Genomic DNA, 16,027 nt, shown 5'->3' on the forward strand with positions numbered 1-16,027 from the left:
CGGACGCCATTAGGGGTAGATTTCGTGCAGCGCATGTGCGCAGCGTTTGCGTGGATGCATGTTGGTCGGAGCAGAGCTTCTCCCTCCCCATCCGAAACCGCCGACAGCGTGACGTGCGTGTGCAGCGGAGTGCCGCCGTGGAAACCAGCGACCAGTATGCCTCCGGCGTTCTGTGGGAGGCCGCGCTAGTCCGTGCTTCCATGCCCCGCAAAGAGAGCGAATCCACTGGAGCCGCTCACAGCCTGTGGAAACCTAGAGTGTAACTAGGAACGAGACCGAGTCCGCTCAGGGACTGCCATGTGAGGTAGGACGCTACGAACAGCACGGTGTAGTGAAGCCGAGCCGCGTGCGGTGAGGTGTCTAGATCTCTTCTTCAGTATTCTCAACCATGTGAGTATTCTTCAACAGCAGAATACCTACACTGTCCTTCATACGCGACTGTGTCTCACAGGAAGCCTGGAGGTAGCGGAATGAGCTGTAAATTCGTTAACGTTCCGTCCCGTTCGCTCCGAGAAAAGCACGGCAACTCCACAAAAACTACCCGTCATTGCCAGTTCCATATACCAGCACGTACTGGCCACCTCGCCAGTAAACAACGCTATTCCCATTCCGTGAAGGACAAGCTGAATGATGCACGCTTCTGGGGGGTGCATGGAAGTCTCAGCCCATTGCTGACGGCGAGTCAGAAGGAGCGACAATGCTAAGATAGGTACTCTGATCGAGAGACTGCAGACGAGCTGTGCTACCGCCGATACCGCATCCGGTGCTCTGACGGCTCACCATGCTGCGTGTTGAGTCTAAGTGGAGTAACACGAGGCTGTTGTGACTCTGACGTCGGTAGTACACTTCATCTCGTCGGTAGCACACACGCGAGGACGTGAAGGCAGAAGTGACATCCGCTCGTTTGCGCTCTGTGAAGGAACCTTCGTTTGGAAGCTGATTTGCACGCCGCCGCGCACCTCAGACACCAGCTTGCCTGTCTGTGATTCAAAGAGCATACAGTGGTTTGGAGTCCCATCCAAAAACGTGGCCTCTCAGGAGTGTAGGCAGAAGTAAGTGTGAACCTGTTAGCCTGGTGTGGACTTCGAACGTTTGCGAAGCAACACATAACCCAAACATCGGACGCTGCTCAACTGGCACACGCCGGACGCTGGCACAACCTCATGCCTCGAATACCTGTGTAGCACACTGAACCATCAAACGACGGAACGTTCACACTCAACACTTCCACTCTAGTCCCGACTGACGCTCCAGGAGCGGCTGTAGCTCCAGCTGGGGCGCGGTGGCCTGAAGGGAGGGTAGAAGGGAGGATAGACTCCCACTGGGGGGTACGGCTTCATTGGCGGGTAGGGCATTGGCGGATATGGAATAATTGGATACGGAGTCATTGGCGGGTGGGGTTTGACGGGGGGGTGAGGACGGTGCGGCAGGCTGCCCTCGTTGGAGAAGCTGGCGGAGTACGAGTACGAAGGACGAGGTGGGCGGGGCGGCCGGGGATGCGGACGAGGAGGGAGGCTGCCTTCATGAGAATAGCTCAGAGAGTAGGAGTGCGAGTGAGAGTGTGATGGCCGGGGAGGTCGAGGCGGAAGGGGGCGATTTGGAGGCGTTGGCTGAGGCACGATAGGGTAGATGGGGTAAACTGGAAAAACAGGGAGAGCTGGCGCAGATGTGGGGGGGCGCGGAGAGCTTTCCTCGCTGGAGGAGTCAGTTGATAGCGATGTCTGAGCTTGTTGTTTCTTGAGTTCATAGTTGTACAGGTACTTCTTGTAAATTGCATCACTCATCATGTCAATCCAGCTTGAGAACACTGTGTAGAAACGAGAATTGACCGTTGGGTCTTCCCCGGCGACTGGCACAGTCGTACTGGAGTCTTTCTGCAGGAATACATCTTCGGCTTCCTGTGCTACGGCAGGAGCTGCCAAGACAGCCGCCGTGCACAAAGCATACACACTGCGGATGCGCACCATCTCGGTCCGAGTGACACTATCGACTTGTCAGGCCGTGTTTACAATAATGAACCCTGTCAGAAAGCCGGCCAGGAGCAGGCTGTAACTAAGAGAAGAAGTGACACGAAAGGAAGAAACTGTTTTGATGTTTCGGAGCTTTGGTGGGTGAGATGTTGCCCCCCCCCGAGTATCCGTCTGCAGCCCCTCAACTCACGAGATGCGCCATAACAAGGACGATTGGAAATCCGCTGTACTCCCATCGCTGGCGCCTTTGGTTTTTGCGACCATCGCGTTCTGTTCGCCTGCGCCGACCTTCCCACGGCCCACAATGTCCAACCCCAAAAGACTGACATTCACATCCGTTCCCCGGTCCTTTCCAGGTCGACGGCTGTGTTGTGCCTCACAGCGTGGCTTTCCTCATCAACGACTGAACGATTTTCATCCACTACAAGCGGCCATCACAGATGTAGCAGCACAGTGCCTCATTATTTTGTCTGCCAGTAAAAGTTTTTTTCACTTCTCAAAGGCTAACTGCAGAAAGCTTTTGCTGGGCCAATGCAATAATGCAATAATGCCTGGGTCGGTGCCGCCCTACTGTCGTTTGCTACCACGAGAATTCCGCTCGAGTACATGATGAGAACAGAGCAGCGTATCTTCCATCTCTCGGTGAATCGACGCGAACCGTCAGCGGGAATTCCAACCACTGTTGTTATGGGAAGATGACTGCCGGGGCAAGCCCCTCAGGCATTTCCCCCTTACAGAAGGACATGTGTATCTGCAATGACGAAATACCGAGGCCAAATACAGGAGGCCTGCCGCACGACAGCATGCCAAAGCAATTGTTTCAACAGCTGCGTCAGTAACTAGACCAGGCGCCATGCTGGCAGAGGAACAAGCAGTGACTGGCTAAAAAGCACGGGCTCACGTCATATGGAAAGATATTGCCAGCGTGTTAAGGCCGCTTGTCGCCTACACCTTTTTCGCGGGTCGTCTCGCCTCTGCTCTCTTACGGCGTTTGAAGCCGTTTCCAAGCGTTGTAAACTAGCCTCGCGCTACCCTGCATTTGTGCCCTAACGGTCTCTTGCCCCTACTTTTATTTCCCGGGCCGCGACAGTTCATCGCGGGACTGCGGCGGCAACCTATTCCAACGTGCGGTGCCTCTTCATTCTCGTGACGCAGAGAACTCCCCAATATGACTACTTGCCGGAACCAGCATTACAGAGCGGGTGCGGCTGGTCAGGTGTCATGCACCCTAGCTCGACCGCTCGCGCCAGCGTCACTGGAGGAAGTGAAACTAATAGGAAGCGACATCAGGCGCACTGTTTAGATAGAGACCGTCGTTGCATGTTTCATTGTCGTGTACCTCGCAAGCCGACGTATGCCTACTCATTCATGCTAATCGCACTGGCTTCGTGTCCATCTGTGTATCTGGTCTGACCTTCAGTGACTGATGTCCCACTCCCTTTACCGCATCGGTAATGCGGGAAGAAGGATTTCACGCGCTGCAGACATCACCACAGGAAGGCGAGCACACCCCTGTCCTGTCAGCTGTCGGATGCGTTTGAGTGGTGGCAGTACGAAGAGACGGCACGGAGATTCTGCCACCATGCAGATACGCAGTATCGGCTATGAAGACTTCGTCGAAAACGGAGAGGTCTCGGATCACGCTGGCCAATCACAACGCCGTAGGAAAATTCTCTCTTTTCTCACAACCGCACAGTGGTTCTCCCATCGGGCGCGGCAACCTGCCGAAACGAAGCCCCATCCGCGAGCATGCGAAATGCGCGCTTGAACTCGTGGCGGATCCTTTGGTACTGACATGGCAAGACATTGCAGACATCCTTCCCGACTTCGAAAGGATTGTCAACAACGAGGTAGTCACCCCCAGTGCTATGAAGATCTGCATCTCTAAGCGAAGCTGATGGTGAATCGAAAATATCACCATCGCCTACCGTCCCACCCTTGCCACTTCCAGCAAAATCAGATGCAAACGACGCAATGCCAGTTGCTTCGTCATCCTCAACACCATCTCCGCCGCGGCCATGTAGCCTCTGGGGCAGCAACGCTCGCCTTGTCGAAGCTGCATTTGACCTTCTATCTCGGAATAACGAAGCAGCCCTGTAGTTCGCAAGGTCGGCACCCCACCTGTCGATGTTTGGTTGACTAGGCGAGAGAGCAAATTGCGAAATATCACGGATGGCAATAACCCCGCCTCTATACTCGTAGCCAAAGTACCGAAAGAACTGCAGGAGAAGCTCCCCAACGGTCTCTGTATTGGGCGGTGCACCGCCACGTAGAAACTCCAATTCCTTTTTCACTGCCTCAGGATCAGCAGTGTACCTACAGTCGACGCCACCAATATACACCGGGGGAAGGCGCTGGCGTATGGCCATATCTTGTAAAGAAGGCAGCACACAGGGTTGGACATTGTTTTGAAGAAAATGGATCAGCATGAGCACGAGGGAGAAAGACGAAACAGTCCCTCGAGATCGGTCGTTTATATTTCTTCCTTTTGCCCACAGTTTGACAGCGTATCCTAGCGTTCGGAGTCTGGGTTCAATTCCTACATATGCCCCCAGAAGCTTGCTGTTGACAACAGCTAGTAAATTGTTCACGCTTATATCGCAGGACACCATCTGTGAATTCCTTTCCCTTTCACAGTCCCTGGACGGAGCCCGTCCTCGGCCACCGCCCGCGGCAACGTCACCACCGTCTGCCAGTTTGTCTCGGCGGTCGTCGCACGTCGTTCCAAGCAGGGAACGAAAGACTGGATGGCGGTAAGACCGGCCAGACAGCGCGCCCACGCCTTTGAAAGTGTGTGAGAATCTGGGGGTCCAGTGAATGATAGGGACTCGCGCTTGGAAGCGAGGCTCGATAAGGTGAGTTAAGACAGGCTGCAGAGCATGAGCAATCTGCCGCAACACCTTGATCTGACCCGCGCGCGTCGACGCATCGCGAACCTGCACGCAAACGTCCAAGTCGCTCTGGGGAGTCCACAGTCCGTTAACAGCGGATCCGAAAGGCGTCACGACACACGCGTCGAGGACGCCGTTCAGCAGATCTTGGAGCTGCGACAGAAACCGCTGCATGCCCGCCTGATCTTCGGTCCCTGGCAACATAAGAGCTTCCAGCCGACACATCTCGCTCGTCAGAGCCTCAAAGACGGACGGAGCCACAAACACGTCAAACCGCGACCCCAGTGCGGAAGCCGACGCCTCCACAGAAGCGCGCCGGCCCGGCGAGGGCTGCGCCGCCGGAGAGAATGAGGACGAAGAACGGCTCCCTGACGTATGCGAAGCGGCCGCGGACGTATCGTCACTTGCCTGCCACTCTGTCTCCGCCTCACGACCCGATGATAACGGGCGTGAGGCGCCATCCGAAAACGGACAGTGGCCTGACGACGGGTGGGAGCCCAGAGGCCCGGTTTCGGGCATGACTGCGTTCCGTGGCAGAGGGTGTGAGTCAAGATTTTCGCCAGCGTCTGACCTGCGGTCCCCACGTCCTTTCTTCCGCGGCCTCTGCTGTATCGCCGCAAAGGCACCGAGGAGAGGCGCGATATTTTCGTCGTGGGCGTCGTCGGTCTCTCTTCGTCCCTGCCCTTGGCTTCGCTCTGGGCCTTCACTGCGTCTCCTCATCATAACCCCTTCACGCACAAGATCTTCCTTCTCCAGCATACGCCGCACCGCAGTATCGCCGACAGCTTTTCTCATCCTATCTTTTTCGCTGGGCTGCGCGCGTCTTCCCTCATACCAACTACTAGAGTGGTTCTCGCCTGTCTCCATCGCAGTGCCAGGTCTGAGACGGAATGCGTCGTCACGCGCCTCGTCGCCGGCGTTCTTCCTGCTAGGGCCCGCGGGGTGACCAAGGGCGCCATACAGCGCTGACGCCGCTGCGCGTTCGTCGTCGCTGCTGCTGTCGCCGTCGTCGAGGGCCGCCCTTGAGTCAAAGACTGAAGCGGGCGACAAAGAACGAGAGGACGGGCGGAAGTGGGAGGCGCGACGGCCGAAGAACGCATGACGACGCGCCGCAGGCGGCGGACCCACATCGAAGACGGATGGCGTTGACGAGAAACGGAACGTTCCGCCAGGAGACGAAGGTGACGACAAATTCCCACTTACGACGGCCGCCAAAAGCGACTCAAAGGCCGTCGACGAGGAAGCAACTTGGCCTCTCCGCGGAGAGCTCGTGGGGCACTCCAGTTGGGGACGAAGCACGCCGGAGAGACTAGCCTGAGAGAAACGAGTCGTCCACGAATGACACCGAGATGCGGCGCAGAGCGTCAAAGCATCCTCGGGGCGCAAACACACCAGCGGATAGGAAGAAGAAGGAGAAGACGGACTTTGCCCGCGGGGCTTCACCCATGCCGTCAAGCCCGCGCAAGGAGAAGAGCAAGAAGAATGGAAGTGGCGAGTCGCAGAGGGGAACGGCGAGAGACGAAGTGAGAAAACTGAGAAAAGGGCGGATGGATACGCCCTCGGGAAGCCGCACCGACGGTGTCGAGCAGAGGGCAAACACCCCGTGGGAGGAGGAGGCTCGGATTCATTCGCCGAGGATGACAACGTTGCCCATTCGGTCCGGAACGCCGAGGCCGCGGAGGACGCGGGTGAAGAAAAGACACGCGTCTGAGTCCCCCGTCTGCGCGCCACTCTACAGGCGCACAGAAACGAGGGATGAAACGGCTCGCTCCTCGCCATCGTCTGTCGAAGACTCCAGATACCTGTCTCCCTCTATTGGATATCTCCCAACTGCGATAAAACGCGCTGGCTTAGGTTCGCGGGAAACGAAATGCCGCGACGGAAACCGCGGCCACATATCCGACCATTGTCAAGAGACCCACGATTGGCGCCGTAGAAATCGTGTTGAGAGCTAAAACAGGGATCAGCAGCAGCTGATGAGTCCACGAGGAGCCTCGTACGCTGTAAAACGCCCGAGACCCTCCCGAGACCCTCCCGAGACCCGTGACAATCCGTCACACAGCCCTTAAGTCGCTACTCAAACTCGCTCTGCACCTCTCTGTGTCGATATCCTTGGGGCCTGGCTCCCCTAATCTGCTGTATAAAAAGTCTGGCTGCAAGCAATACTGCTATGCTGGATTATGTATGGACGAGCAACTCCGTTTGCGGACTTGCGCATGCACCAGCCAGGGCACGAAGAAATGAAACAGACAGAATGAGGCGCCGTAGGCGGACAAGCTGCGTTGAACAAGCTCTACGGACTCAGAACAAGGAGAAAAAGGAGAGGAAAAAGGGGAGAGATAGCGGAGAAGAAAGCATGTCATCCACGATTGACAGTAGCGAAAAATTCAGGTCTCGGGATGTTCCGCATGCAAGCGTGAAGGTCTGCACACTTCCCTTGGGACGCAGGTTTCTGCGAGCAGAAAGCGAGAGATCACGTGTGTACCGTCGCCTGAGCTGAAGTGGAAGAAGAAAATGCAAAAAGCTTGGAGTTTTTCTGTCCGCTCCATTGCTCTGTTGCGTCTTTGCTGATTTCTTCGTGCGCTAACCCTCTCCCCGGTGCAACATCCCCCAGATAGGGCGCCATGTGAGGCACCCCGGTGTCGCCTTCGCATCTAGCAAGGTCACGAGAGAATGATGAACGTGGCGTAAAAAAGAAGAATCCGACGCTTGCTTCGATCTCTCTATGTTGTTGTTTTCCGTTGACTTCTTTCAGTCTCCTCGTGGATTCCGCCAAAACAGCGAGGGTTGCCTACTCGCCAAGCGCGAGCCAAGCCTGCGCACAAGGCGCGAGCCCGCTTCCCCAGGACATCGCCTCGATCGCTTGTCTTTTCTTCCCTTTTCTAGAATCGCTTAAGCTTTTCCTCAGGTTTCTCGAGGCCCTAAAATTCAAGCAGGTTTGACGGAAGGAACTCTGTCTGCTCGGGCCCCAGCCTGAAAATCGGGGCGCTCGCTCGGTGTGCCCCCCCCTCGCGGTGCTGCTCCACGGCTGCAGACATTGCCGCTAGACGAGTTAGGCCTGTTTCGAGTTCTTCGTTGTTTTTAGCTGGCCCTGGATCTCACGAGCCTTTCCCTTCAAATCCCGAACTTAACCACGCCGAAGGGCGCGCCCTTCGGGCGCGTCCAGCTCCCTCTTCCTTGTCTGTGTGCCGCTTAACCCCCCCACATGACTCCCCCCATGGTGCCGCTCCTTCTGTGTGTCTACAGAATCGCTTTCCTGCATGAGAGAGGGAGCAGGCTGGACGCAGGCTTGTAGGGGGCGTGGCTTCATTCGAGCGCTCGCGCACGAGTGTTCCCAGCACTGCCCCGCGTGTTTCTACCCCCCCTTGCAGGGTGTTGTTCCGCGATGGAGCCTCTCAGCGCCTCGGCGGCTCCTGCGAGAGCGACCTCCGCGCGCCGGGAGAGGCCCGTGCGCGCCTGCAGGCAGAGAGCACTGCCTTCGACAGGGGCGGGGGCCTACCGCCCCACATGCCCGTCGCTTCTCCCGTGCACCGAGTGGATTTTCCATCACTACGCGCTGTCCAGACAGGAACCTGGGGACGGCCCGACGCGCAGCGAGGGCGCCGAACAAGCAGAGAGTGACTCAACTCAGTCACTGGCGCCCCTCAACGGCGAAGCGCAGGCCGCGAGGGACTGCGAGGGGAGAGACGCCCCTGAGCCAGAAGGCAGTGCACGCAGCACGGCATCCAGGCCCTCGCCGCTGAGCTGGCCCGATGGAGGCGCCGCGCATTTGCCTTTCCCGGCGTCTTCATCGCACTCTGCGTCGGCCGCCCTGCTGGGCGGGGTTGCGCAGACGGCAGAGGGCCTTTCGGAGCCGCCAAGGGCCCTCTCGGCGCCTGCCGCCTCCGGCGGCTCTCCAGCGTCGGGATCCGACCTCATCTCTTCATCACTCGAGGCAGGTTCCTATCCGTCGCCGCCGCGAGTCCTGCTGCCGGCGCGCGCGGCTCAAGGGTCAGGCGGGTGGCCCTCGACGCTGTTGGATGCGCCGGAGCACGCGAAAGCTTGGTCTCGGTTTTACCTGCACCACGCAGATAGCCGCGCGCCGTTCAATTCCTTCACGTCGCGCGACGCCGTAGGCCTGCTGTTCCGCCTTCTGCCGTCGCTCTCGCTGTCCCCAGACGAGGTGCTCGTGGAGCTCGGGCACGGCGCCTGTCCCCTGATGCCATTCATTTGGAGCAGATTGAAGAGGAACGACGAAAAAAAGCAAAGGCGATGCGGGGCTGTGCGCGGGAAGGGTGCATTCGAGGGCGAAGACGGGGACGGAGACGAGGAGGGGACTGACGCATGCGAAGCGAACGGGCTTCACACGCCGCCGCTGCGAGCGCAGAAGAGGCGGAAGGCAGACACCGAGCGCGAGACGCCGTGCGTCTTGTCTCAGGGGCCGGAGCAGGAAGCGAAGGACGAGGACGACGACAAGTCAGACGACGCGGAGAGCAGAAGCCGGTCGGCGGCGAAAGTAAGGCGTGATGCCAGCGGAGTCGAGCCTGAGAGTGGAGAGGCCGCTTCGCCGTTCGCCTGGGGCCGCTACGTCGGCATTGAAAGCTGTCGAGAAGCCGCGGAAGCCGCGCTCTTGCAGGGGCGGAACCTTGACGACCTGTTCCTCGAGAGCGCTCCTTCCTCTCGTGCTTCCTCGCCTCGCGTGGATGAGCGAAGCAGCGATCCACTGCCCGATTCTCTAGCCCCTCCAGCCGCGGACACACACGACGCGGCTGACGGCGGGGCTTCAGCGGGCCGAGGCAGCGCAGGCTCCACGGTCGCCTCGCCCGCCTTTGCCTCCTCTTCTGGCTCGTCTTCTCTGGCGGCATTCTCTTCGTCGCCCTGCCCGTTCGACTGCGTGTCTGCCCCTGTGCGCTCCGCAGCGGCGACCGGCCCTCGGCGAGCGCAGCGCGGGAGGGGCAGACAGGGTGAGAGGAAGGGTCGGCTCGGGACAGCGGAGGCGAAGGTGGCAGCCAACGCGGAGAATGGATCTGAGGAGGGAGCGGCGGGCGGAGAGGAGCGGCCGCACGAAGAGCCGAGAGGTGCCGACTGCGACACCCACGAAGGGGACAAGAGCCTGGCTGCAGAGGCGTCTCCCGCCCGCAATAAGAAGGTGGACGCGGCCACAAGCGGCGGGCGAATTCTGCGTGAGATGCTTCGCTCCGGATGCCTCGAGTTCGCCCTGTGCACAGACGGCTTTCGCTACGTCGGCGCTGACGGACAGCTGCAGCTGGAGAAGATCTTCTTCGAGGACTTGTTCCTGAGCGAGCCGCGAACCCGGGGCAGAGACAGGCCTCGGGGTGGTGCGCCGCGAGGCAGGGGCGGACGCAGAGGCCGGGGCCGGCACGGAGCCACGCCGTTAGGGTTCTCCGTAGAGAAGCCCGGGGAGGGCGGAAGCGATGATGGAGACGAAGAGCAGAACGACAGCGAGCGAGTCTGCAGCGCGCAGAAGGGACAGGAGGCTGCGCCAGCGGGTTGTCTGGCGGCCGAGGCGGAGCGAGTCCAGTCAGACAAGGCGAGAGACAGCCAGCTGCCCAGTCAAGAGGCGCTACCGGATGAAGGGCCCTTGGAGGCACATGCCGACGACCGAGCCCAGCCAATGGACATCGACGGCGCCCCGCGGGGCCATGCAGAAACGCTTACCCCAGGCGATACCGCTTGCTGTCCAGCCTCTTCGGAACTCAGCACAGGTTGTTGCGACCACCGGCAGTTGCCATCCCCCGTTTCCTCCGCATATCCAGGCTCATCAGGCGCTGCTTGCCCCGCCTCGGCCTCCTGTGGGCCTCCTCCGCTGTGCACTGCTTCGCCATCGCCGTCTCCCCCGTCGCTCGCCCTTTCATCAACGTGTAGCGGCCCCAGACCTTCCTCTGTCGAAGGCGTGTGCCCAGTCGCAAAGGGGGCAGATACGGCTGTGACAGGTGCGTGCGCCAGTGGCGCTGGAGGCTCTGCTGTGCACTCCCCTCCCTGCTTGTCGTCGACTTCTTCTGCCCTCTCGCCGTCTGAAGGGGGCACGCCGCCGCCCTCAGCGTCGCCCTGCACGAAAGAATCGCCAGTGAAATTGCCTGCGACTGTGCCCTCGCCTGGCGGGTCTCCCTCGCGTGAGTCTCCTTGCCCCGCCGCATTGCCGCCGTCGTCTCCAGCTGAGGATCCTCCCTCTGTCTTGTCTCTAGGTTGCCCCTCGGGTCCTTCTCCTTCATCGCGGCCGTGCCCTGGCTCTGTCGGCGCGTCAGCGCCTGCCGCTTCGCAGGCTTCCGGTGCGTCTTCGCTGCTGTCCGCGGCCCCCTCCGGCTCCGCCTTGACATTCTTAAAGCCAGGCGGTGTAAAATATGTTGTTTTGAAAAGCACGCTGGACAGCATCTGTGTCATGCTGCCTTGCACCGGGACGCTGAACTGGGAAGAAGACCTCCGCATTCCCCGACAGCTCGTCATCTGGTTCGACTCCTTTGCTCGCCTTCTCCAGGACCCTCCCTCGTCTTCCTCCTCGTCCTCTTGCGCTGCTTCCTCCCCTCGGTCCCTCAGCCAGGCGGCCGCCTCCTCGGCTGCATCGCCGCTCTCTTCGGCTGTCGCAGGCGTTCCTTCGTCAGTGGTGAAGACTGAAGCACTGCCGGCGGATACCAGCGAACTGCAAAGCACAGTCGGGGGCCGGGGACAAGCAGGACAAGAGGCGGATGCTGGCGCAAACCTGGAGGCGGAGGAGGCGGGGAAGAGCATGCCGCCGTATCTGTCGCCACTCGCGCCGAAGCGTGAAGCAGAGAGAGAAAAGCGCCGCGAAGCAGGGGCCGATGCTCGGGAGGCCGCGCAGAGCGGAGGGGTGTTGGCAAGCGGCGATGTCGAGGCCGTTATGGAGGCGGGGCGGCTCGCCGGAAACGGCTTTGCGCTGGGCGAGTCTGAGGAGATAGAGGCAAGCATGGAAAGCGAATCCGTGCGCGAAGGGGACACAGCGGAAAACGGGTGCCGAAAGAACGACCGTGTTCAGCCGGTGCCTGAAGTGTCGGCGGGGAACGTGCGGAAGCGAGGACGCGTAGGAAGGCCGCCCACGCCTGCAGGAGCTTTGGTGAACCAGAGGAAGAAGGTTTCTCGCGAGGCGGCAGGCGCGCCTTCTGGCCCGTTCGTCGTCTTCCTCGAACCCAAGAACAAAGCTCGCATTCACTTGCTGACGATTTTCAAGGTACGTGTGCACTCCAGGTCCCCGCGAGTCAGAGCGAGGCATCCGCACAAGCGCTGATTCACTTGCGTCCGTGAAGAGCTGGCTCACTGTAGCCGCCCCTCTCCTCTTCATCTGCTTGCCACGCTCCACACAGCTGTCCCCCCCCCCCCCCCCCCTCGGCCCCTGCTTGCAAGGGTCTGGGTTTCCGCGGTGGAGCGTCCATTCCGCTTGTCGGTGCTTGCCTATGCGTTTCAGGTCATCTACGCGGCGACGTTCAGCTCGACGCCCTCGCCGGCGCGTTTTCTGCGCCTCTGCCGCATTTGCTCGCCAAAGAGCCGCGGGCAGGACAAGGCCGTGGGCTACCTGCTGGAGAAGCGCGCATCGTGCTTCGCGTCCTACAGCGAGCTCTACGAGGACGTCCAGGAGGTCTCGCGGCAATTCCAAAAGAGCGACCCCTGTGGCGACCTGGACGACTTGCTGCCGCCCTTCGAGCCCGTCAAGTGGGCTAGCGACGAGCCCAGCGACATCGAGGTGCTGGTCGACTACGTCTGGAGCGAGCAGACCGCGCAGGCGCTGCGCAGGAAGAGCCGAGGAGGCGCTCGCGGCCCGCGGGCCCCGCGGGCCTCGGGGCGACGTGCGGCGGCGGGCAGAAAGGAGTCCGCGGCCAGCGGCGAAGTCCAGCCGCACGCGCCGCCGGAGGCGCGGAGACCGCGCGGGGGGCAGGGCCGCGGCGGGCGGCGCGGGCGAGGCGCCAGTGCGCCGCTCGCGGGGGCGCCGACCAAGCGGAGAGCTGAAGGGGAACAGTCGCCGGCGGAGACAGAGATGCAGATGGCTGACAAGCCGAGCAACTCAGACGACGGCGGCACAGCGCCCGCGACCGCGGAACGCACGGAAGAGAGGGGAGAAGAAGCAGGCCGTGGTGGCGGGCGAGAGGCTGGAAGCAGTCTGACGCAACGCGCCGTAGCGGAAGGTGAGAAAGAGTGCTTCCATGCCGGTGACGCAGGAACCGACGCTCCCGAGCTACCGCCGGAGAGGGAAGAAGAGACTGAGGACGAGCGCCGCGCCAGCGCAACACCCAGCGACGCCCAAGCAGAGAGAGAGGCGATCGCCGGCCACGACGGGCTTGGACTCGTGACGCTGAACTGACGAGGAGATATTCTTCGAGTTGGTGGCGAGGAAGGAGCCAATATGGTGTAGCTGAACGCGTTGGATAGAAGATTAGACGCGTAACTCAGGAATGAAGAAACGGAAGCCGCGGGAGAAAATGGCGTACCTAGGCGCGTGGGAAGTCGGCGCCATGACGAGGGCGGGAGGGGAGGGGCGGCGGGGGGCAAGCACGGCGAGTCGCTGCAGGCGAGGAAGGCGAAGAAGGTGAGAAAAGGGTATGTGAGGAAACCTGCACCGTGGGTAAGAACGCAGGCATTGACTCATGAGGAAGTGGAGACGAAATGCCAACGCACGCCTCGCTCCAAAAGTGACAGGCGACCGAAAAGCAGAGCGAATGGTATGTGTTTCTGCGGCGTGAGACTGTCTCGGTGCTGCCACGTGCTCACTTCAACACTGCGTATATCCTCGTGCCGTTGTAGAACGAGCAAGATTACGGGATAATTTAACAAAGCTACACTCGCGGTTGCTGACGCAAGCTAAGTTTCCGTACCACTTCTATCACAGCGGCAGTTTGTCTTATACTGAGGTCTCTGATATCGGAGATCGCACAGCCAAAACAGCTGGCTCCGTGCGTCTCCATGAACAAAGAGGAAGCGTTTTTCCGCACCGGCGATGCACAGTGTAAAGAAGCTGCATGCGTTGGCATGCATAGACACCTCTGTTTTTCCGTTGTTCGGCTCGCGTGTGCCTGAAAGGCGCCCGCCGCACTGAGATTTCACTGCTATATGGCGGGGGTGCCGCATCTCGCTTGTCTTGGCTTTGTGCTGTTTGGAGGCATGGTGTTTTCTTATACCAAGGAACCGTTTCGTTTCGTCAGCTGGGGGTCTTCACGTGTTGCCTTCCTTGCGTTTCCGTGACCTCACTGCCCTCTTCAAGCTTGTCGTTCAACTGTTTCAGGCCTAAATCGCTTTTTTCTCTTTGCTTCGAAGCCGATACGCAAAGATGGGTGCTTTCGCTATGGTCTGCGTGGGCCGAGCCTGCAGAAGGCACCGCTGCTGTAAACAGGAAGGATAGTTCCGTCACTTCAGGGTAAACACAAGTTTGACGCTCGCCGTGTTTTTCGCATACTTGTTTCCACAACCCCGTACTGTCTTCACAGAGATGGGGTCGACACAGAAAGAAGCCGACTTCTGCCGACAGCGGAGGACTCCCGCTGGGCAAACATGTGCCTGCGTTGGCACTGAACAGGCATCTCTAGAGCACCAGTGGAAAAAAGACTCAAAGTGATGTGTGCGCATACGCTTCGAAACTCGTACAACTGATATTTCATGCAGATGAACCCTTTTACTATACAAAACCCGTTGAAAGGGTGGTTCGCGCGCCTGATATGCTTACGCTAGATCAGCAGAGGCGAGAAAAAACCGCATGCTATGGCTGCGATGGATGTAGTAGCATCTCGCTCGTAAACAGAACGGGGCCAGCAGGTTCCGGGCGGCCGTAAAGAAGCCAACCCACGAAACTCTCTGTGGAAAGGCTGCAGAGGAGGATAACGGTGCCTGGCTCCTCATTGTTTCCTCGAATGGCCTGTTGATCATTCCGCTGAAGGGAGGCGGATTGAGTTCTGCCTGCGCATGCCTCTGCCATGGCGGAAAGCACGCGCCCGCACAGGTTCTCTAGCTTCTTACGAGCTATCGTACCTTCGTAAAACCCTTTTTTTCAGTCCTGCACTTTTTGTATTTCCTTGCGCACTATAGCCTACTCTCTGCCTGCAGTGTTCCAACGTTCTCTGCCTCTGCTCATGCGCAACACTAAACAAGTCGACCACCACGAGTTTGACTCCTCAGTCACCTGCCGGCAGCCTTGCAGTTTCGGTTAGATGTCAAAAATTGGGAGTCTCCGTGAGCTAACCACTTTTTCGCTCAAAACCGCAGATCGTAGTGGCTTCTGGACTCTCTCTATTCGCCAATTGCTAATCACTGTTAGTAGAACCATGCTCACTTTCGCGGAACTAGGTTGTGTGAGTTCGTGTCGCGCTGGATCAAGCAGGAAAAACTGCGTGGAGGGCGCCTTCCGACGGAGACGACACGGATATGTCCAGTTTATCGATGGCAGCAGCCACAAATTTCAACGTTGATTCTCGCAGTTCATCCGTACATACATATTCCACGTATTTGTGTTTAGTATGTTCAGGGAACGCGACGCAACACAGGAGTTTTCTCACATATGCCTGCCGAGCGCAGGCTTCCAGAAGCGACTTCGTAGATTCCAAAAGTCATCCAACTCACTAAAACTGGTGTACATGTTCTGAGATAACGTTTAGAGATTTGAAAAATCCAGGGAACTCTGGAGCATAGCCCGGGGAGCGCGTGTGTGTACCGTACCGCAGGGTGGATGGATAATTATTTGGGTATACAGTATGATCTTCTTGATTATTATTGGTAGCGCAGACGAACAAGGCGTAGGGTAAAACGCTTCCCGTAGCAACTGATTCTTTAAACATGACTTCGAGAAGCAAGGAAAGTGCGTATGTGAATCCGCACAGAGACTAAAATTGAGGGAGTGGCGGCTTTATCGTCGCTCTACTCGTCGCCTTGTTGGTGTGAACTGCATGCTTTCTCACCTTACTGGCCAAGCACACGCCGTTTTAAAGATATCCAGTATTCACTGTCGAAGCGATATACCCTGACGCAAGGCATTCTGTGCAGTGTGTAGATTTGCTTGCGTTAGGAGCAAGGGCCATATTTTGGACGCCGCTCGCTCTCTTAACCCGCCGGCCTCGAACCAATGGACATACATACAGACATCAGCATGAAGGCTGGCAGAACCGCCTGAGGAAACGAAGCCCGGAAGCCTTCCTGCAGACGGCACTTTTTTTTTGCAGGGCCTGAATCCACGAA

General features: G+C 58.9%; 3 protein-coding genes across 3 annotated transcripts; 1 reads left to right on the forward strand and 2 right to left on the reverse strand.

Annotated features, from left to right (window-relative positions):
* Nucleotides 1-1,232: 1,232 nt before the first annotated feature.
* On the reverse strand, nt 1,233-1,967 carry BESB_030900 (uncharacterized protein; the record flags this gene model as incomplete). Its single annotated transcript, XM_029361758.1, has 1 exon — nt 1,233-1,967. One exon carries the CDS (start codon nt 1,965-1,967, stop codon nt 1,233-1,235), a length of 735 nt encoding a protein of 244 aa, XP_029215225.1.
* A 1,685-nt stretch (nt 1,968-3,652) lies between these two features.
* On the reverse strand, nt 3,653-6,640 carry BESB_030910 (polynucleotide adenylyltransferase; the record flags this gene model as incomplete). The annotated part of the gene is made up of 1 exon (XM_029361759.1): nt 3,653-6,640. The coding sequence occupies one exon, from the start codon at nt 6,638-6,640 to the stop codon at nt 3,653-3,655; it is 2,988 nt and encodes a 995-aa protein (XP_029215226.1).
* A 1,606-nt stretch (nt 6,641-8,246) lies between these two features.
* Nucleotides 8,247-13,169, forward strand: BESB_030920 (uncharacterized protein; the record flags this gene model as incomplete). Its single annotated transcript, XM_029361760.1, has 3 exons — nt 8,247-11,879; nt 11,940-12,044; nt 12,279-13,169. The coding sequence occupies 3 exons, from the start codon at nt 8,247-8,249 to the stop codon at nt 13,167-13,169; spliced, it is 4,629 nt and encodes a 1,542-aa protein (XP_029215227.1).
* Between the last annotated feature and the right edge of the window lie 2,858 nt (nt 13,170-16,027).

This window comes from Besnoitia besnoiti, chromosome XIII (assembly GCF_002563875.1).
Source record: "Besnoitia besnoiti strain Bb-Ger1 chromosome XIII, whole genome shotgun sequence".
NCBI classification, from domain to species: Eukaryota; Apicomplexa; class Conoidasida; order Eucoccidiorida; family Sarcocystidae; genus Besnoitia; species Besnoitia besnoiti.